Raw genomic sequence first — 20,476 nt, 5'->3', positions numbered from 1 at the left:
AGATTATTTCCTGGAGAGCAAACAGGGTAGAGTTCAGCTGTAGAACCCACTGGCCCATTTCACTCCAGGGCCTTCTCAGACTGGTATTGAGCGTGCGGCAGAACAGTTATTCTGTGAAACTCTTTCTCTGGATCCGTATCTATTGTAAGATGGGTATATCTTTTTTTGGTTCACATCACAATTATAATATACCATTATAAATTCAAAAAGTTGTGTATAATTATTTATACATAGTAAAATTCTAAACTTAAACAGCATCTATACGTTGACTCCAGGTTCAAAGGGGAGCCACTTTAATTAGAATGACTCTTAAAGCCATTCTAATTAAAGCTCTTGAAGCATCAGATGTATTCAGTGTCCCGTGCTTCAAAATGGTGGCAGGGGCACCTATAGCTTGTTCGATGGGGCACTTTAACTAAAGCTCCACCACCATTTTGAAATGCTGGGGTGCTAAATAACATGTGACGCAGAGGCTGCTGAGGCCTGCTAATTAGCACACTCCAGCAGACTCAATTAATTGAGTCTTCTCCGATGTGTGCTAAGCTTCATCACATGTATAGGTGCCCAAAGATTCTAAATGTTTCTCCTTCCCCAGTCAGTATTCACTGAAACAAAAAAGTCTGTCAGGTTTTTCTTTGCTGCCTTTTCTATTCTTTATTGGAGAGAGTGCATGTAGCATACTCAGGCTTCTCTTACTTCTTTCTAGAAGTTTGAATCCAGAGCTGCTCCCATTTATAAGGGCTTGTTTGCTCCTTTTCAACCAAAGGTCCTTGAGAGTTGCATTTATTCTAGGGGCCTTCCAAGACTGAGATCTTGTGTGTACCGCTAAACAACAAATGCCACTGAGCCTTTTGAAACTGTGGAATCTGAGAAGTTGGCATAAGGTTTCAATGGCTAAGTTACTGGGAAGGAGCTTGAGATTTATCTTGTCCCAAGCACTGTTCCTTTAAAGGGAAGTTTCCAACCTACCTCCTGGGATTTACTTCCCCAGAAACACTAGCCTTTCACTTAACTGGAACATTATTCCAGGCAATGATTTCCTAGTCCATGAAGAATGATTCGTTCTCATATCTGGAGCACAAGATAAGATTGTGCAACCAAACCTCAGGTTTCTAGTTCTAGTTTCTTTTTTGCACAACAGAAGAAATCTCAGCCAGTTGAGATTCCTCCAAATCCAGTCAATAGTAACCACCAAAAATAACATCTCTCCATGCCTTACATGGAGCTACTCAGACCAAAACAGTGAATAGAGAAAAGAATGGGTTGTAGTTTGTACAGTTCTTCTGGAGCTAGAGGTGAAACTTGATGCCCTTGATGCCTGGTCAGTGCTAGATGAACAATGATAGAAAACTGGGGGATGAACTTGGATATTGTAGGTCTTAAGTGCACAGCATCAGTCTCCTTCTGCTGCATGATCTACTGGCCAACTCACTATACCTACACTCGGTGCACAATAAATCCCGTCTGTGAACTGTGTAAATGACGCCCCTATCACGCATTACATTTCTGGTGCAATGAATGTGTTTGTTGCACCATAAATGGCAACATGCCACACATTCATCAAATTTCTGACAGATGAGCCACGAAGATATTGCTGAAACACCATGTCACATTTTTGTGCCTGGTTTATGTGGTGCCAAGTGTTGAACATGTAATATGCCCATCATCCTGGGCAGCATCAGGTCTGGAACCTGGCTGGGGGTTGCTCTGATCCTGATGCTGACATTTGGTGATTGTTGGCATTGGGATGCAGGCTTACCGGAACCTGGCACCCTTAAAGAGCCTTGCTCCATGGCCCCTACTTGCTAAGGATTTTAAAGATGCTGGGTCCCAGTGATCCTCCGGGCATGGGGCAGCCACAGGGTCTGGGATAAAGCCCTCCCCTGCACGATTCTCAGGACTGGGCAGGGGACAGCCCTAGTTCTGAACCAGGGATTGGGGCTGCTTAGTTCTGAATCTCAATGGCACCAGGAAGCCCTGGGATCTAGGACAGAGCCATCCCTGCCCAGTTGGTGAGATCAGGCTGGGGGAATATCTGGAACTTGTACTCAACTCGTGGAAGATGCCCCTGCTTTACCCCTGGAGGATGCTGAATGCCTTTTTAAAAACAAGCACATGAGGATGGGAGAACATCTCCATCCCCCACTGCACACGCTGGTTTAAAGCAGTGGAGCATGAGGAAGCTCTCCCATCTCCATCTGAACATGCCAAGCAGTTCTTTTAATGGCCAAATGCTTTTGTCATCCCTGGCTTCACATGTCACTATAAAAAACAAACAAACAAACAAAACCCCATGCAAGCATCTGAGGAGCAGGGAGTTTCCTGTTACCCCTGTTCTCTTGGTGCCTTCCTGTCTCCCTTCCCAATGCTGCCAACTGGCAGTTGCATGGTTGGGGTCTGAGGAATTGTGTGCCCCATTCCCAGAATGGCATGACTTGCCATCCACGTGCAGCATGGCAGGTTTTGTGATTTGGGGAATGGAGCATATGGTTCTTCAGACCCCAATTGCACAAATGCCTTCACATCTGCCAGCAACCTGAGCATCAGCCCTCTTGTGACAGTTTTTAAGCTGTGGAACATCTTCATGGGCCATGTACCTGTTGTTTATTGGAGATATTAGGATTTTTCCAGTACATGCAAGCTGTAAAGTCCTTATTGCCATAAGTATAGGTGCTGCTTTGCACTTAGTTTTTGTAAAATGGCTTCCAGCTGCTCACTCTGGTCCTGCTGTAACCAATTTCTACTTATAAACATTCATAGCATTGCTTGCAACCAAAAATAGTTGCCAGAGGTTTGTTTTGTGGGGTTTTTTTTTTTTTTTCAATCTGGACATAGCTCTCTTGTGGTTTGAATCGGTATTTTGGAAGCATCCTATGCCATTGGGCAATTTCCTTGCAATAGGACAGCCCACAGCATCTGTAACTTTTGCTTTAACTTACATGGTAGGCTCTTTGCTCATCTCGAAATATTTCAGATAAAATACATTTTTTAATTTTATCAAAGCGTTTTATTTGCCGGTCATTGTAATATCCTTCTAGACCAGGGGTCAGCTACCCCAGCACGTGGGCCGAGCATGGTATGCCACCGGCAGCCTGGGTTCTAGGCAGCTGCTGCCAGCCATGAAGCCCGGGCTGTTCCCAGCAGGTGGCTGGGTGGCTGCAAGCCCTGCTGTGAGTAGACCAGGCTCCATGGCTGGCAGCAGCTACCCAGAGCCTGGGCTGGCTACAGCTGGGAGGCTGCAAACATCTGCTCTGGGCTCCAGTATTAGCTCCATACCAGCAGGTGCCTTGGAGTGGATGGTGGGGGAGGGGCCTGAGGCAGTGCAACCCTGCCTCTCCCCTGTTGCCAGCACAGAGCTGGCAACTGGGCTCTGGAGCCCGGTGCAGCTTTTTGTAGTCAGCCTGGGCTCTGGGCAGCTGCAGCGGGCAGGATACAAATAGCTGCACCAGGCTCCGCAGTCCCGGCATCAGCTCCATGCTGGCTTCAACTGCACTTGCATCTCGGAGCGGACAGCGGGAAGGCTGTGCTGCCTCAGACCCTATCCCAACTGTCTGCTCCAAGGCACCCGTGCACCTGCCAGTATGGAGCTGATGCTGGAGCCCAGAACAGCTGTTTGCAGCTTCCCAGCTGCCACAGGCCCAGTCTCTGGTAGCTGCTGCCAACCACAGAACCCAGTCTGCTTGCAGCAGGGCTTGCAGCTGAGCCCACCTGAGTCCCACCTGCTCCGAGCCCAGCCCCCCACACCAGGATGAGGCTGATACTGCCCTTGCCAAGAGCACTGCACCTTTTGTGGGATGGGTGGGTGGTTGGGCTGATGGGCAGGCTCTGGGCTGGGGCCGCAGCCAGCTGCACTGCAGCCCAGGGGCTGGCTCCCTGGGGAAGCACAGGGGTTCTGGCGGGACCAGGGCATTGTTGGGTCAGACTTTGTCTAGTGGCCCAGAAGCCTGGCTCTGTGCACCCTCTCTGTGTTTGTCTGCTTCTGTCTGGTTTTATGTGCGCACACATGTCTGTTCTGGGTGTGTTCTGGTTCTTCGTGTTTGTGCAGATGGTTCTCTGTGTGCATGTGTCTGGTCCTCTCTCTCTCTCTCTCTCTCTCTCTCTCTCTCTCTCTCTCTCTCATTGCAACATGCTCAACAAAAAAGGAATACACAACAACAAAGGCAATATTTATGATTATTTAATATACTAATATGCAGCGTGTCCTGCCATATACCCCCTCCCACCCCGCCCATTTTGTTTTTCTGGCACTCTGGCATCTTCCAAGGTAGACATTGTGGTTTTTTCGGCACTGCGGCTAAAAAAAAAAAAAACATTGCCTACCCCGTTCTAGACTGTCCTCCAGTAGCATTCTGAATGGAATACTTAATTTGACAGATCTGGGATGCATTTGTTTAGTTATGTCAACGTGCCTGTTGCCTATGAGACATCCTTGTTTGGGGTTTTGTATCTGTGTGGCTTCCCTCATTGTATTTTGTTCTGGTCAGACCTTTTTGTCTCAGAGCATGGGTATCAAGCATATGGCCTATGGGCCAGGTCTGGCCTGCGGAGCCCTGTGATCCAGCTGCTAGTGCTTCCCCATTGACCCACATGCTGCCCTGGACTGGCCTCATGCTTCAGTGCTTGCCTAGGACCAGCATTTCAGGCTACACTGCCTGTGATGCTTACTGGAGCAAGTGTCCTGAACCAGCCCAGGTGGGTGCTGTGTGCACTGGATCAGGCATGTGGCCTGGGGGCGGGGGGAGGGGGTGCCTGTGGACTGGCCCCATGCTACTCATCCAGCCTTTGGGGCCAGATGACTTTGACACCCCTGTCATGGAACATATATCAGGTGTAACTAGTCTCATTCAACCTAGTCTGGCATTGATTACCTGCTGCTTTTCAACCCAAGCATACTTTGTTTTGTTATTTCAAGCCCTGAGTGGCATGGGTCCTGTAGGCATTTCATTATATATTTGCCATATTTGTAACCTTAGTTTCAAAATGTAAGTAGTCATTTTTCTGGTATACACACATGCCCATTTCACTGTACTTAGCTTCGATAGTAATCTTAAAATGATCTTTCTATTTATGTCCATTATTTCAAACCCTTCAGTTAAATGATCTTGCTTTGTACACTTTCTAACAAATCCAACCAGCAGTTGTTTCTGTACCATTATCTCCTCCAGCTATGAGAGTGTGAATATTTTTTAGGATTTTTTTTAATAACACGTACTGAGATTAAAAATTTGAACACTTGTATCACAAGTCATTGTCAAAGTTAACTTTAACTAACACCCTCATGGATAATTCTAGAGCCAGGGTTGTCAACCGGGGGTACGTATACCCCTGGGTGTACTTGTGAAGCTCCCAGAGGGTACACGGCAGCAGCACAGAGAAGCGGGCGGGGGGGCACTTCTGAGTGTGCCACCGGTGCTTCTGGTTTCATCATGAGGGAGCCCCACCCCACCCCCAGCTCGTTGGTCTGCTGCTAGGCCCCCCCCACAGCCAGGGGAGCCCCTGCTTCTGGACTGGCCACCGGGGATGCACCAACCAAAAAAGGCTGAAATTTCCTCTAGAACAGGGGTTTATCTTGAAGACTCAACTAACTTCTGCTTACTGGAAATGATTCTTTGTCTCATTTGAAGAATGTAGTTGGCTTGTGTTACTGCTGTCTGGGCGCTGTATCTGTTCTGTGGATAGGAAATTTCATTCTCTGGGACTGAATTATTTCATTAGTGTGAAACCACTTCATAAAATGTATTTGAGACTTGTGAAATTTCTCTCTTACCATGTATGGTGTACACCAGGGGTGGGCAAAATACAGCCCACGAAGAGACTTTTTGGCCTGCAGCAGGTCCCTTGGTCCTGGCTACCCAGGTCCTGTCCAACCCATGGCATGTTCTGCCATTTCCTTGGCACGCAGCAGGGTTGCAGTTGAACTGCATTTCTAGGCAACCCAGGTGGTGGTGGCTCCATCTGGCTGCCACTGCCATTGGCCCCAACCCCAGCCTGCCCCACAACTGCTCCAGACTTGCAGTGGCAGTCAGGCATAGGTTGCTGCACAGCGCAGGGGAAAGCAGCCCTTCCCCTTTGCCACTGATGGGACCTTCTTGCTGCAGCCACCTGGGTTGCCCTGAGGCTCCTCTGCACTTCCACCACTGCTTCACTGGGTGGCCTGGAGGTGGCAGTGATGGCAGCAGAGAGGAACTGCAGGGTAGCCCATGCATGGGCTCCAGGCAGCTGCAGCAAGAAGGGCCTGGAAACAGTGAAGGGGGGGAGCTGGCTTTTCCACCTGCTGAGCAGCAGCTTCTGCACGGCTGCTGCTGCTGCTCAGCATGGGCAGGTGGTTCGGAGCAGGCACGGGGCGGGCTGGGTTCAGGGCTGTGCGTGTGGGTTCCAGCTGGGCCAAGTCCAGTGTAGGCACGGGGCAGGCCAGGAGTGGGGCTGGGGCTGTGCACTGTTGGCAGTGGTGGGGAGGAGCTGCAGGGCATGTGGGTTCCAAGCTGTTGCCAGGGTTGGGTGCTGACTGGTCCATGGCAGTTCCCCAGAATTGTCTATGTGGCCAGTGGGCCCAAATAATAGCCCACTCCTGGTGTACACAAACAGGCACACACGCTGGAGGTTTTGGTAAAGATATTATGTAAATTAAATCGTATATAAAAATAAAGCTGTATTCTTTTTATTCTAGACAACTCATGAAAATACTTCCAGTTCCTTAACGAAAGAACATCTTTTCCAACCTGAAACTGTAGTAACCAATGAATCTTACAAAAGTTCAAATATAAAGCCCTCAACATTTGAAGATTTAAACTCTAGAAGATCCTATTTTCCCAGTCAACCAAACCAGGTAAGAAGCTTCCATCCCCCAAAACACTTCTTGTTTTACTTGAGTATACTTCACTACTAGTCATTAACCCCACACTATACAATTACAGCTAGTAGAGCACCTTCATTATAAATCTGTTTATAGTACTGCACTCCTGACTTCCTGCAACATGGTAGATATGCCTTGAAACATCTAGAATTACTTGCTTACAAAGGAAATTTTGGCAGTAAAGCTTTGTAAATCTATATATTCCCATCCTTTATTTAACTAAGTTGTTAATAGCATTTTACTTTTTTTTTTTTTAATTCTTTCAGGAATCTGTTACAGATGTTGTGCTTTGATAAGCCATTTTAAGTTATTTTGAAAAATTTAAACATGAAATTAGTCATCATGAAACAACATTTTGGCATGTATAAAGACATTTTTAGTTACAAATTATAAGATAGTTGTTTTAAATGTATGCCTTATATTGCATAAAGTAGTGTTTTCTGTTAATAACTTTGCATATAGTATAAGTAGTCAGAGACAAGGATAATATTTTTGCTACAACAAAAAGTTGTGCATACATTAGAGAATGAAAAGACCATTGACACAGGCAAAGCCAGTTTGCTAACACTTTCTAAAAGGTGCAGCATTTCATCCAATATTAAATTAAATAGTAATTTTTAATCTGTTGATAGTATTTTGTGTGAATTTCCCAAGTATCAGTTGTTTTGCCATATTTACTCCAAATATATGATGACCCTCCCCTAATAATTAGATACTACACAGGAAAAATTATAAATTTGTTATTATTTTCCAGGTATAAAATCTAATTATTGAAGGTTTGCCTTAAATATGTCCCCATTCCAATGCTACAGCAGGGAAAGTAAATCTGGGGGGGTCAAGTAGCCCCCTTGCCTCTTGTCTCCCCACAACTTCTTCCCTCTGCAGCCCTTTCCCTTGCTCCTTACAATCAGACCCTGCTCCCCCTAGGCACATGGAAGTGAGGAACAAATTTGAAAACACTGAACTTGAAATTTTAAGCACCACTTTTTTATCTGCTTAAAAAATAGTACAAACTATGCATGATATTATCCCAAAACCAAAAGTCTGATGATTTACCATATAGTTCATTGGGCTGGGCTCCAGCAGAGTTAACAGCATTTCAAGCCATGGTGATTCCGGAGTTCAACACTACTCAGTATGTGTGTGTACTTCAGATACCCGCCCAACCCTCACAAAGGATCCAAGTGCTAATTACCACCCACTCGTGACTGGAACCAGGTGTTCTTGTCATGAGTCCTTGGATTTGCCAAAACTATATGCAAATGAGGCATGGGACTACCTGGTCTTACTCATGGAGAGCAGGGCCACACTATTCATATGGGACAGGAATGGGCGAACTGTTTGGGGCCCCATTTGGTGATGTTTGCCAAAACATTTAAGGCTGGTGAAGAAACTCATTGGAAATGGGAAAGAAAGGTGCTACTTAGGTGTGGGAGAGAAGGGGAATCCAAGTGTATTCAATGTAGTGTCTCACCATGACTTGAAAAAAGCTGGTGCTGAGCAGGACTATGTGCAGTGGGCACTACTGTATATCTTATTCAGATGGTGTGCACTGGTCTATCCTTGTGGTAGGTTCTTATCGACATTTCTGGGTACTGAATCACCCAGGGAAGGGTGTCAGAGCTTGCTCTGGCCTCTCCAGGTGCTGGCCTGGTATTGCAGGCCTGGTGCTTATTTCCTTCTTGGGGAGCAACAGCCTGTTTTTTTTAAGGGCCACAAAAAGGGAGGGTTCCCACAAGCATGTTTGTCCCATATGAGCCGTGTGTTGTGTAGTCATGCTAAGTGTTGGATGCATTTAACCAACTTCATAGTTGGTTTCCACTGTTGAGCATTTGCTGCTTTTGGCAGCAGTTTAATGATAGATAATGTATTAAATGAGGTTTCCCTGTATGTAAATGTAAGACTAGGGAATTGTTCCCCATGCTGATTGGAGGGACAGGGGAACTACATCTTGTATTAAATACCGTAGATTAAATGATCTAAGGGAGCACGTTTTTATAATAAGAGGTCATGTGCCCAGAGGCTTTTTGGAAGCTTATAAATATATTCAACCAAAACCTGACCCTTCAAATTCTATAATACATCCTTATATGCTTAATGTAGCTCAGTTGGCTGTGCCTTTGTAAATGAAACAGAGTTAGAGCTGCCCATTTATTTGATTAGGAGACTGGAGGAAAACCTAAATCGATCAATCGATTGGTTGATTGTACTCACTGAACAGAAGCCCATTACTCACTTAGAGACACTTTCTTTCAAATGAAATGTAACACTAAGGCTCTTACTGCAACCATTAAGAATTTATTTGTACTTCCAACAATACTAGGCGTATCAATGGCAGTATCCTGGCTGATTTCCATTCAGGTAGTTGTGTTCTTAATGAGATTCTTCCTGGCACTCCAATACGATGTAGCGTTCTTCTTCACTTTGTTCAAATTCTTGTTTGAACAAAGAGACCACATTTCAGGAATGGGTGAAGTGTATCTTGAAATGAAATATAGGTATAGGTATATTCTCCAAGGCTGAGAGAATGTGATTGTTCTAGATGAAAAGGTGAAATGTAAGTTTGATTCCCCTCCCCCCTCACACACTTAATTGCCATGCTTTGCACATAACTGAATCTGAGTTGCATGTTACTGTGAAGGTATCCTCTTTGAATGGTTAAAAATACACTAACAAAGTATTCCACTCACTTTCTTAAAATTGCTTTGCAGTGAATCCTCACGTATGAGCTTTCTGTACTGGAACTTAATCTGAGAACATTTTTTGTTTCCCCCCGTTCTGTTAATGAGTGATTTATTATCAGGTTGCTAATGGGAGTGGAGGGTGGGAATGCTGTCATGCTTTAATATAACATTACTGAAGTCTTTGAGCAGGTGGTAGATTGGTTATGACTTCAGAAAGGAAAAATGGGTATTCTGTATGTATAAATAATTAAAATTGAACTTTACAAGGACCAGGAGAGAAGGGATAAGGAAAAGCATTAGGACTACTAATCTTAGTAGTGTCCTTTATTCCTTTATTACATTTTTTGTAAGAAAGGTTGAGTCTCTAGTAGAATATATTTTTTGTATTTTGTGTAGGTGGCAGGATGAGAATCCCTTAACAACACCCTTAAGTGGTGTTATAATGAGACTTTTTGACATGTCAGTTTTTGCTTAGAATAGGTCGATGACAGATCTGCATGAAATACTTCAAAAATAGCTGAGTATCCATATCTGGTTTCTGGTACAGAAACTAGAGTCCTCCTTCTGCTCAAAAACTTTTCTAAAATGTAAGGGACTTGTCTGCTTCTGAGAGTAGGAAGCAGTCCCTAATCCTTAAAATTGGGCCAGACTAAGTATGCCAAAAGCAGTAGCACTGGCTATATAATATATCCCTTGTCCACACATGTTGTCTTAGACTATGTGAAAGTCCATTTGCTGATATTCAGAGGGGGAGGAGAGGGGTGGGCAAGAGGACAACTGTTCTTCTTCCTGGTATGTTCAACCCCTAACTCACAGAAAGTGGCAGCTCTAGTTTTTCTCTGTACTTTGGAAATCTATGCTGAGAGACTCTCTGAGAGAATGGCAGACAGCTTTCCTGACAAAGCAGGGAAGAATGTAAATGAGAATACAGAGACTCATCTTTCCTTTAAAGCTCATTTTTTCTAATATAACAATTAAACACTAGCAAGCTAGGTGTAACAGGGGACCCTGCTCTGTTACCAGAGAATCAGAATAAGGGTGAAGAAATGGGGACTATGCCTTTTAAGGTGAGTGACTGGGAAACTGGAAGAGGTGGGACTTGGATATAAGCCCAGTGTCAGAGGTAGGGGAGTTTGGCTCACAAAGAGCTGGAGGCAGGAGCTTCCTGTTGGGAAATGGTTGGAGCTGGAAGCTCTAAGTAGGTGCAGGAAGCCTGTGGTAGGGATAGCCACAGTAGTTTGAGGTAGAAACTGGAGATGTTCCAAGAAAAGTTGGAACTGAATATGGACTGAACTGAACACAGGGACTGAATGCTTGCAGGGGCAGCTGAGCACACCTGGACTGAATAAATTGAGAGGGTGGCTAAACCATTCAACACTGATCACAGGAGTGGGAGATGGTAGGAAATCTAAGAGTAGGTCAAGAGGGAGAGGTAATGTCAAGATAACTAGGCTGGGTGCTCATCCTGGCCTAGACGAAGCTGGGTTTTGTTTTGTTTTGCTTTTTATTATTCTGGCTGACTGGGGCCAGAGGGCCTATGAGACCATAAGAAACAGTGCAGAAAGGTGGCAAAGAGATGCATATGTAAGAAGAGACATTTACACTGACTCCTCTCCTACAAAACTGAGGACCTAACCCTAGTTTCAGTATCATCAAGCTGTGGCAGGTGAGAGACAGGAAGGTCCCTCAGAAAAAAGGAGAGGACCAACAAGCCAAGACTGACAACCAGAGGGCAGTAAGCTATGCATAGGCACTCTCAGGTTACGCTAAATTGGGGTGCTCAATTCCTGGCCCACAGGTCAGATCCAGCCCCTACCACTTTGTGATCTGGCCAGAGGGGCTCTTCATGGGGAACCCTGTAGGCCATGGCCCTGTGAGCTACATCTGGCATGCAAGGTGGCATGGGACCCTGATCCTGGCATGTGGAGACAGTGCTAGGGCCCAGGGACACAATCCCAGCATATGGCCCAGATTGTGGGGTGAAGGGTCCAATCTGGCCTGCAGACTGGCCCTATGCCACTCATTTGGCCTGTGGGGCTAAAGAGGTTGAGCACTACTGCACAAAGTAGTTGGTGACATGCTAATTTGCACTTAATATTGCTCACTATTACCATGTGCTCTCCTGTCTCATTTTATACTTAGGAAATACTGAAGCATTTATAATCAATCAGAAGTTTGGAATTTATAGCCTTTAAACCTACAATGTACCCTATTCCTTGTACCATTAGACAGGATGAGCGGAAGTTTTCTGTCCGTTTTCTCTCTGATGTTCACTGTGTTGTATATTCTTAAGATGCAAATTCTTCTTTTTCCTTGAGCTAAAAAGTCTGTTTTATGCAGTATCTTTCTTGAGCTGGATACTCATCTAGATTACTGTGTTCCTTACTAGTTAATTCATTTCAAACAGGATATTGCAGTTTGCAGAAATAAGAGTTGTTCAGAAACTAGAAACAAGAAAAACCACTCGTGGAAGAACTGTAGAGAATATAAACTTCAGAGAGCAGGTGTGTGCAGCTGTAATGGATGGTATTGAGCAAGTAAATCAGGAACTCCTTCAGGAGGTGCCACAGAAATGTTCCTGGATGAGACGGAGACTTGCTGTAGTTCTGCATTTTGTAGTGCCATGTATAATGCCTGAACAGTCGTTTGTAGTGCTACAGGGAGGTGTCACGGGCTAGAAATCTGTCACTGAGTGAAGTGGGTCAGCTGTGCTGCAGTGTTGCAGCTCTACTCATCTGCCTTCACTGGACAAAACACATGCCACCCCGTATCCTGCCCTGATGCTGCAGGACAGGGGAGATGTAATCTCCCTGCTTTCTCTGCCCAGCCAGGACTGGGGTAGTGGTTTGGCTGAGTAGAGAAGCAGGGAAGGACTTTTCCCTGCCCAGCCAGACCGAAGGCATGGGTCTAGCTACCTGACCAGGGAAAGCATGACAGAGGCAGTAGATGTTTACCTAAGTAAAGCAGCAGGGTCTATTACCACCTTTTGTTGCACCACTGATTTTCCTTTCATGTGGTAAAAAAGAGTATGGAAGTCTATTTGCTTAGTACTTGTGCTGCCATAAAAAAAAAATATAGCAGCACAAATGAGACATTGGGCAACTACGTCCTTGGTCCCCTAGCACCCCACACTGTTCTTCTGTCTCTCCTCCCACCATCTCCAGAGTTGGGTGGAAGGACAGTTAATTATTGCTTCCCGTAACATTATGGTGTTGCTCCCCATTTACTTCTCATCTCTTCTATATAATACTTCTTTAAACTTCACACAGTTTATTCCACCCCACAGTTTCTTTCTCTTCTTTCTGTCTAGTCCTCTTCACAGGAGTAGCTGTTCCTGTCTGCTTCCCTAACTCTCACAGAGGAAAGCCCTACTATTAGTTTAACAGGTCTCTGTGGTCTCTCCTAGGGTTGTGAGTAGCTTTAGAGACCACAAGAAAATTGTATCAGTTTTTAATTTTATTTTATTTTAATTTGCATGTTATACACATGCATACCCCATACTTCCCCCACATTTCCTGTTAATCCGAGCCCAATTTTGGGGTGAAGTCAGGAACATCAACCATTAAAGACCCGGGACTGTATCCTCCATACTTGCAAGGGTTGTAACTTACTCTGAGGTGTTAGCATTCACCATTGGCGTGTTTCCTTGGTTCTGAGTTTCGTTCCATGGAGCCAAGTAAGTCTTCATGATTCTCAAGCATTCCAGCAGAGGTTACTCCCCTATAACAGGGATTTGTTTGCTTTTGGCAGGGATGGAAAAGGATTGCTTGCTTTTAATCTTTGATCATAAACTAAAACTGTACAGCAAACTTATTTTTATTAATAGTGAAAGTTGCCTCTCCTCACCAACTGATCTTTATATAATGATGAAAAAGTTATGTCAGTCTTGGTTTAGCAGAATTTCCATTAGATGCCAGCTGCATGAACCATTGTTATGGTGACTGGCCGTGAGCTCCCACTCTGAACATTAATTCATTTCTTATGCAACATTGCTGGAGTGAAAACGATAACTCCATTAGAATGTATGTTGAAATTAATCTAGGTTGGTAGAGGTGGCTTTTGTTTTTCTTCATATGTGTTATTTGATCATCTGCTTTGCAAGGTAAGTTGAGTTCATATTTGGAGAGTGACGTCTTGTACAATCCTTCTATGAAAATTTAAAAGAATATATTCCCTGAAAGAACAGTTTGAACAGAAAGGAAAAGTTCTCTACCCTGATTTTTAGGTTAACTCGGTTACTAAATTATACGTCCCCATACATAGGTTAATGCATCTCAATTTGTTGTTTCAGGTCCCACTGAAGTCAATCAGACACGTCAGTTTTCAGGATGAGGATGAAATTGTTAGGATAAACCCTCGTGATATTTTAATACGTCGGTATGCAGACTACAGACATCCTGACATGTGGAAAAACGACCTGGAGAGGGATGATGCAGACTCAAATATACAGCTTTCTAAGTCAGACAATAAAAAATCTGATTATCTGTACCCATGTGGGGATGGGACTAAGTTGAATTCACTAAAAGACTCAAAGAGTTCAGTGGTATTTAAAACACAGCCTTCCTCGTTAAAATTTAAAAACTCAAAAAGAAGGAAAGAGGATGGTGAGCGGTCACGCTGCATATACTGCCAGGAGAGGTTTAATCATGAAGAGAATGGCAGGGGAAAATGTCAAGATGCTCCAGATCCTATTAAGAGATGCATCTACCAAGTTAGTTGCATGCTTTGTGCAGAGAGCATGCTGTATCACTGCATGTCAGACTCTGAAGGAGATTTCTCTGACCCTTGCTCATGTGACACTAGTGATGACAAGTTCTGCTTACGATGGTTAGCACTGGTAGCATTGTCATTCATTGCACCATGTATGTGCTGCTACTTCCCTTTGAGATCATGCCATCACTGTGGTGAGGTATGTGGGTGCTGTGGAGGAAAGCATAAAGCTGCTGGATGAACCAGTGTAGTGCCAAATAGAGCTGAAAATCTTTGTTTCCAGAAAACATCTAACTTGGATTTATGGAAGCTTTTGGCAAGCGGAAGGGCATCTTGTCTCGTGAGAGATGCTTGATATGGAAGAAGCAGCAAGACTCGCCAGACGTTGGCATTTTACAAATGCTAGCCATGCCTTAAGAGCATGGTGTTTCATTGCAAGTTGTGAAGGTGTTTTGCAAAGGAAAGCCTTTTCTTATTATTGGCTATAAAATGAGTATATAAACTACAATTATACTAAAAGGGATTAACTTTTTTGCCACTTTGTACATTCATGGTTTAGGTGATGGGGCTCTTACAAAGGATTAAAACTTTGTGAGTAATTAAACTAAAAGTGCACTAGTGACAGTTGATTTAAGACTAAGAAAAGTTAATACTTGGCAAATGAGAGAAATGAAACTGATTTAAGTGCAACTAAATCACTTATTAATAGTTTTTGGACGCAACTTTATGTATAAATAACAAATGTTTATATTTAACTAAATGTGTAAGGTACGAATTATTACATATTACACTTTACTTCCCCCTCCCTATTATATAGTAGGTATGGACAATATCTACTGTCACATTCCACAATGTAAGTATTTTAAATATTTAATTAGTTTATTTAGGAGCATTACTATTCCAGATGGACAAACTGATGTTTCCAGTCCAATTTCCCTTCAATTGCAGTTCGTGTTGAGTTGTATCCATACGTTCTGGTAATCTAAAAACCTTTGAAATAGTAATTATTATAGTCTTAAGTGACCAATATTTTTAAGCACAGATGTAATTGTCTAAAATGTTCTCATAAGAACATAACATGTATTTTTTTTTATATATAAAAGTCTTTGGTTTCAACTTATAGCAAAACAGGAAGTTTTCTGTTGCTCAACCAGCAAGTTGTTTTCTTTTTGGGGTGTCCTCCAAAATATTTTATTGCATTTACAAATGTTCAGCAAAGCAAAAGGTTTAATAAGGCAGTTGTAATCCAATGTCATCAGCATTCTCAGTTTATCCTTCTGTTAAACTAGGATCGTGTTCAGCTGTTCATAAGTGCTGTGATTAAACTAAAAGATTAATAATAATTTTGAAATCATTTTCCTTATTTTGAATTGAAACATCTCTTTATTTGAACTGGCAAAAAAACAAAATTTGGTGTGGAAAAATGCCTTTGCTTGATAAAATAAAGTGCAGCTCAAGAAAAATTGGAGTGAGCTTTTTTTATGAATGAAATTTGATGGGGAGGAAATGGAGGAGGGGGTGGGGGATGGAGAAGAATGTTTAATGTATTTGAATTATCCATAACATGTGCTATGGTGTTGTATTAGTGAATGTTTAATTTACAATGTAATTGGCTAAATATTAACAGATTAACCCTTAGAGAATTTTTAAACAAATTGTCATGACTATTACTATGGTATAGCAAATACATGTATACATTTTAATTACACTTGTGTTAAGACTCTAGTAAGAGTAAAGGCATTCATTCATTTAGGAAGGTACCTATATGGGGCTGGAGTAGAAAAGAATGTCTTTAATATACTCTTGCTAGAAAAAACATTGAATGTTTAGTTTTAAAAGACCAGTTTTGTTTTGTTTTTCCTCTTTCTTTTTTGCCGCCTTGTATCTAATTTTTCTTTCTACATAGATTAGATTTTGTTAATTCACCTTTTGTATCCCAGGAATTAAATTCCAAACAAATGTATATAACACTGTCTGTAAAATACTTTTTTAAAGAAAGCATTTATATTTATATGACAGCCTGAACTGACCACATTGTACATAGATCATCTTGAAGTATTATTTCACATTGAAAAGAAGACAAATATATTAATAACTATAGAAGTTATGAAAGAGCTTCTAGTTTTGTACTAAAAATGGATTGGATTAACTAAGTCCAAGAACATGACACTGTAGCAGCAGTCTTAAGTCTTGTTTTTACTGTTTATATATTTGAAAGCTGCTACACTGGATGATTTTCACGCTTCACACATTTTCAGCTAAACTTGGTTGCCTAGAATAGACTGTTAACTTTAAAAACTACTTGTCATTGATGAAATGGGAATGGTTTTCTTGTGAATAAAATGTAATATTTGTAAGTGCGAGGTTTGTAACTCCCAATTGAGTGAGGTCTGAACAACCTAAGAAAAGAACTTGCTGGCTGTACAGGACAATACTGTAGAATTGTATTGTGTATATATACTTCAGGAAGAAACGAGTTTAACAATTTCCTCTGAGCACTATTCCACATAGTGCATCTCCCAGTCCTGTACTGTATTTTATATGCAACGTATATGCTTTAATATTTTTATTGAACGTTTGCATTAATATTTTCAATTTGCATTTAACCACTTTGCTGCTAAACTTTTGTCTCCATCTTTTCCTTTACTCTTTTTAAAAGATTTCATTTGGCCTAATAAAAGAAAAAGTGACTATGGCTATTGTTAGCCATATTCCACATAGGTCTTTCTAGCTGTATGCCCAATTCAAGACTAATTAAAGGAACTGCAATGATAAGACAGTGATGCATAGGTTGGGTATAGCAGAGCATTTTATGCTCTATATGTATATGCCTTTTTCTGCTGTTCGGGTTGTTCTTTTCTTTGGGAAGCATGCTCTGAGTAGCCAAAAAGGATATCATAGAGCAAGCCATTCTGGAACTCTTGCATCCTATCTTTGAACCAGTTAGTCTGCAAGGTGCCACCCCTTCTTGCCTTCTGTTTATGACCGTTAAACAACTTTACCTTGCTGTCTCCTGAAATCCTTTTTCATACTTTCTGGAAGGGAAGAGGGAACTATTTTTTTTTTCTTAAGTTAATTCTAGGTTCAGTCAAACACAGTACATGAGCTTTGTGGTGTCATGTGGTAGGCTTCTGTTTTAAAAAACCAACATCAAATGTTTCATTCCTTGGTTTGGTGGCTGTAGTTAGAAAATTAAAAGTCCCCTAAGGGAAAAGAGGTCAACTTCAGCACTTGAGCACCATCTACTGGAAAAAGTGGAGACAACCATGATTCAGATGTAGTCTTTAATATAAATAGATCAGTCATTTACTGTATTTGGCTGGCAGTTAGTGTGGCATTTCAACTACAACAAGATACTGAGTTTGACGTATGAATTTAATAATAAAAAAATGAGAATAAGAACCGTAATGTCATTCCTGAGACCTTACTACGCTTTTCAAATCTTTCAGTATATATGACTTCAAAATACTAATGCTCATGCAATAAGAGAAATTTGGACCATAGATTTTTCTGTTAAGAATAAACTAGAAAGATTGTCATGACCTGTAGAAGATCAGAGTAGACATCACGCCAGGAGAAAGTGTTCTTTTAATGTTCTGCCACTGGGCCTTAAGCATGATGCGTCTGAGGCAGAATGGTGGTACAAACACTTCTATTTTTTTTAAATAAATTTGAACACACACTCACATTCCAATACTCCTGAAAGGTGGACCTTCAGAGTTCAAAGCAAGATTTATAAAATATACTGAGAATAACCTTTACTTACTATGGTAATCATTTACTGAATAGAATAGTTAAACACTTAAATACAATTTTAAGAAGTTTCCAGAGCACAAGTGAGAGGCTCAAATCATGCACTTTTCTCTGGACAAAGCAAAAGACTTTGGAGAATTAATACATTTTGCATGTTGCAATGTAGTACTGATTCCAACGTGTTCTCTTCTAGATGATCTTTCCATGTGTACCTGGAGGATAATGTTAAACTCCCATGTAAATAACACACAAGTTTTAAATTGGACTTTAAGCTTTCATAGAACTTATACAAGTTCTTACAAAAGTTGTATATGGACAATAAGCGATGCATAGAAATTAAAAGAAAGTTCAAGATGGTAGTTGGCCATCATATATAAAATAAAAAAGCAAAGCCTTATGGTACTGTTAGTCCAGCAGCCAGGTGGTTAAAACTTCCATATGCTTTGGTGCACTGATAAATGTTAAGCATTTTTTTCTGAAAGCTTCTTTAATAGAAAAAGTTGTGCTTAGTTTCAAGAATTCTAAAACATCTAGTGGAGAAACCTTTGTATTTGAAGCTGCAGTATAATCTGTACATAGATTTTTTGCTTGTGAACACTGCTTCTTTTCCTTGGTGCCATTTGCTTTCCACCCTAATGACCTCAAAGTGCCTCACTTGTATATTATTTCCATTAAAATCTTAACTGCTATTTCTTTCTACTAAATGATGTATAATTTAGTTTAATTCATGCCATAGATGTTTTTCTTTGTATAAGACTATAGCTTGTTACTTTTGAGTATATAATGTAAATATGCCTATAAGTTTGTAACTGTTTTGTTACATCATACCCTTGTAAGTTGACATATCAGATAATATCATAAAACAGTTTGTTTCAATGTTTTCCTGCAATTACCTGATTAAAATTATCATAAAATTAAACAGCTGATTTTTTTTACATAATATTTGGGGCTGTTCCAAATACTACATATTATTAAATACTGTTACTATAAAGTAGAATAGAATGTATGTTCAAGCATTTTGTCAGAGCATTACTATTTAATGGTGAAGCAAAAAGTAATCCAGTTAACTTTACTACCTTTTAAAAAAAATTGTCAAACGTATTAGCTTGAACCTTTATGCATCCTTCATCAAATGTACCAATTCTTACCATAGTTTGTCTCAATCAGAAAATGTGCTGGTCCAAGATTAGTCTGTGTATATAAACAGCTTAAATTGTACCTGTAATCATTTTATGAAGGCCAGGAGATGACAGATTTCAGATTTCTGTATATATCACCTTTATTTCTTGAAGTGCAAGATGAGATTACTGCTTTTGTTATAACCTTATTTGATTTGGGATGTTAATTGTCAAGGTTGTCAAAAATACCAAGTAAACCAAGGAGATATGATGACAACTTTTGCCACTGAAGAAACAGTGTAGTCTTAGATGGACCTATAGCCTGGCTATCTAGTTCAAAGGTCAGTTGTCAGGATTTCAGTCAGACTGCTCAGAATTAAATTGTACATGCTTCTACTTGCAAATGTTTTCCTATTTGTTACAACTCACTGAGTAAACTCTATAAAGATGACTTTTTTTTACCTTTTGGTCAATACAACTGCTAACCTAACTAATCCATAATGTTAGTTGATAGTTGGGGAAAAGCATTTGATTGAGGTTGGCAATACTCTGACCTAGCTAACAGAATTAAATTCAAAATCTTCTTAGAAGAGGGGGGAGTAGGCAAATTAATTCAAACATAAATAAATTTGGGGGTTTTTTATGTACTTTGTGGGGTAACCCCCTCCCCACTGGCCTTCTTTTAGAAGAATATTAAAAAAAAGAGAGAATAAATTATACAGATTAGGATTGTACTTTTTTCATAGAACAAAAAACCTTGTGCAAAAAAAAAATAAGTGTTCAGTCTCATAATGGGCATTTTAGACATGTGCGTGATGCAGCTTTGGGTGCACTGGAAAGCACCCAGAGCTGCATCTCATACATTTGTAGAAACAGCAAAATGCACGTAAGTGCTGAGAAAATGGTGGCGGCATGCTTTTGAACTAAAACACATTGAAGGTGTTTTAATTCAAAAGTGCACTGCTGCCATTTTCCCAGTGCTGACGTGCATGTTGCCATTTATATAAACATATGCGATGCAGCGCTGGGCATGTCAGCTCACATGCAGAGCAGGCTCAATCAAGTCTGCTTCAATGCGCTGTATCTTTGGCGCATTGCAACACAAAAAGGTAGGTGTATAAATGCCATATAGACTTCAAATATAGAATGGGACTCAACATATGGAACACTCCTGTTTGCAGCATAGACAATTCTAGGAACAGATGCTTCCTAGATGGCCCGTATGTGGGAAATAATGTATAAAGCATAATTTATGCAGTCATCACCTACACTGAACACCTTCAAGAGTAAATTGGATGCTTATCTTGCTGGGATCCTATGACCCCAGCTGACTTCCTGCCCTTTGGGCAGGGGGCTGG

General features: G+C 41.5%; 1 protein-coding gene across 1 annotated transcript in view; it reads left to right on the top strand.

Annotated features, from left to right (window-relative positions):
• Positions 1-18,919, top strand: part of SPRED1 (sprouty related EVH1 domain containing 1) — a 99,456-nt gene extending 80,537 nt beyond the window's left edge. The window contains exons 5-6 of the mRNA XM_019551602.1: positions 6,668-6,826; positions 13,829-18,919. Coding sequence (XP_019407147.1) covers positions 6,668-6,826; positions 13,829-14,488 — 819 coding nt within the window. The 3' untranslated portion in view covers positions 14,489-18,919. The remainder of the gene's footprint in view (positions 1-6,667; positions 6,827-13,828) is intronic.
• Positions 18,920-20,476: the final 1,557 nt, after the last annotated feature.

Source organism: Crocodylus porosus, unplaced genomic scaffold, assembly GCF_001723895.1.
Source record: "Crocodylus porosus isolate Cpor-Errol unplaced genomic scaffold, CroPor_comp1, whole genome shotgun sequence".
NCBI classification, from domain to species: Eukaryota; Metazoa; Chordata; order Crocodylia; family Crocodylidae; genus Crocodylus; species Crocodylus porosus.
This window is presented reverse-complemented; position numbering and strand designations above follow the sequence as displayed.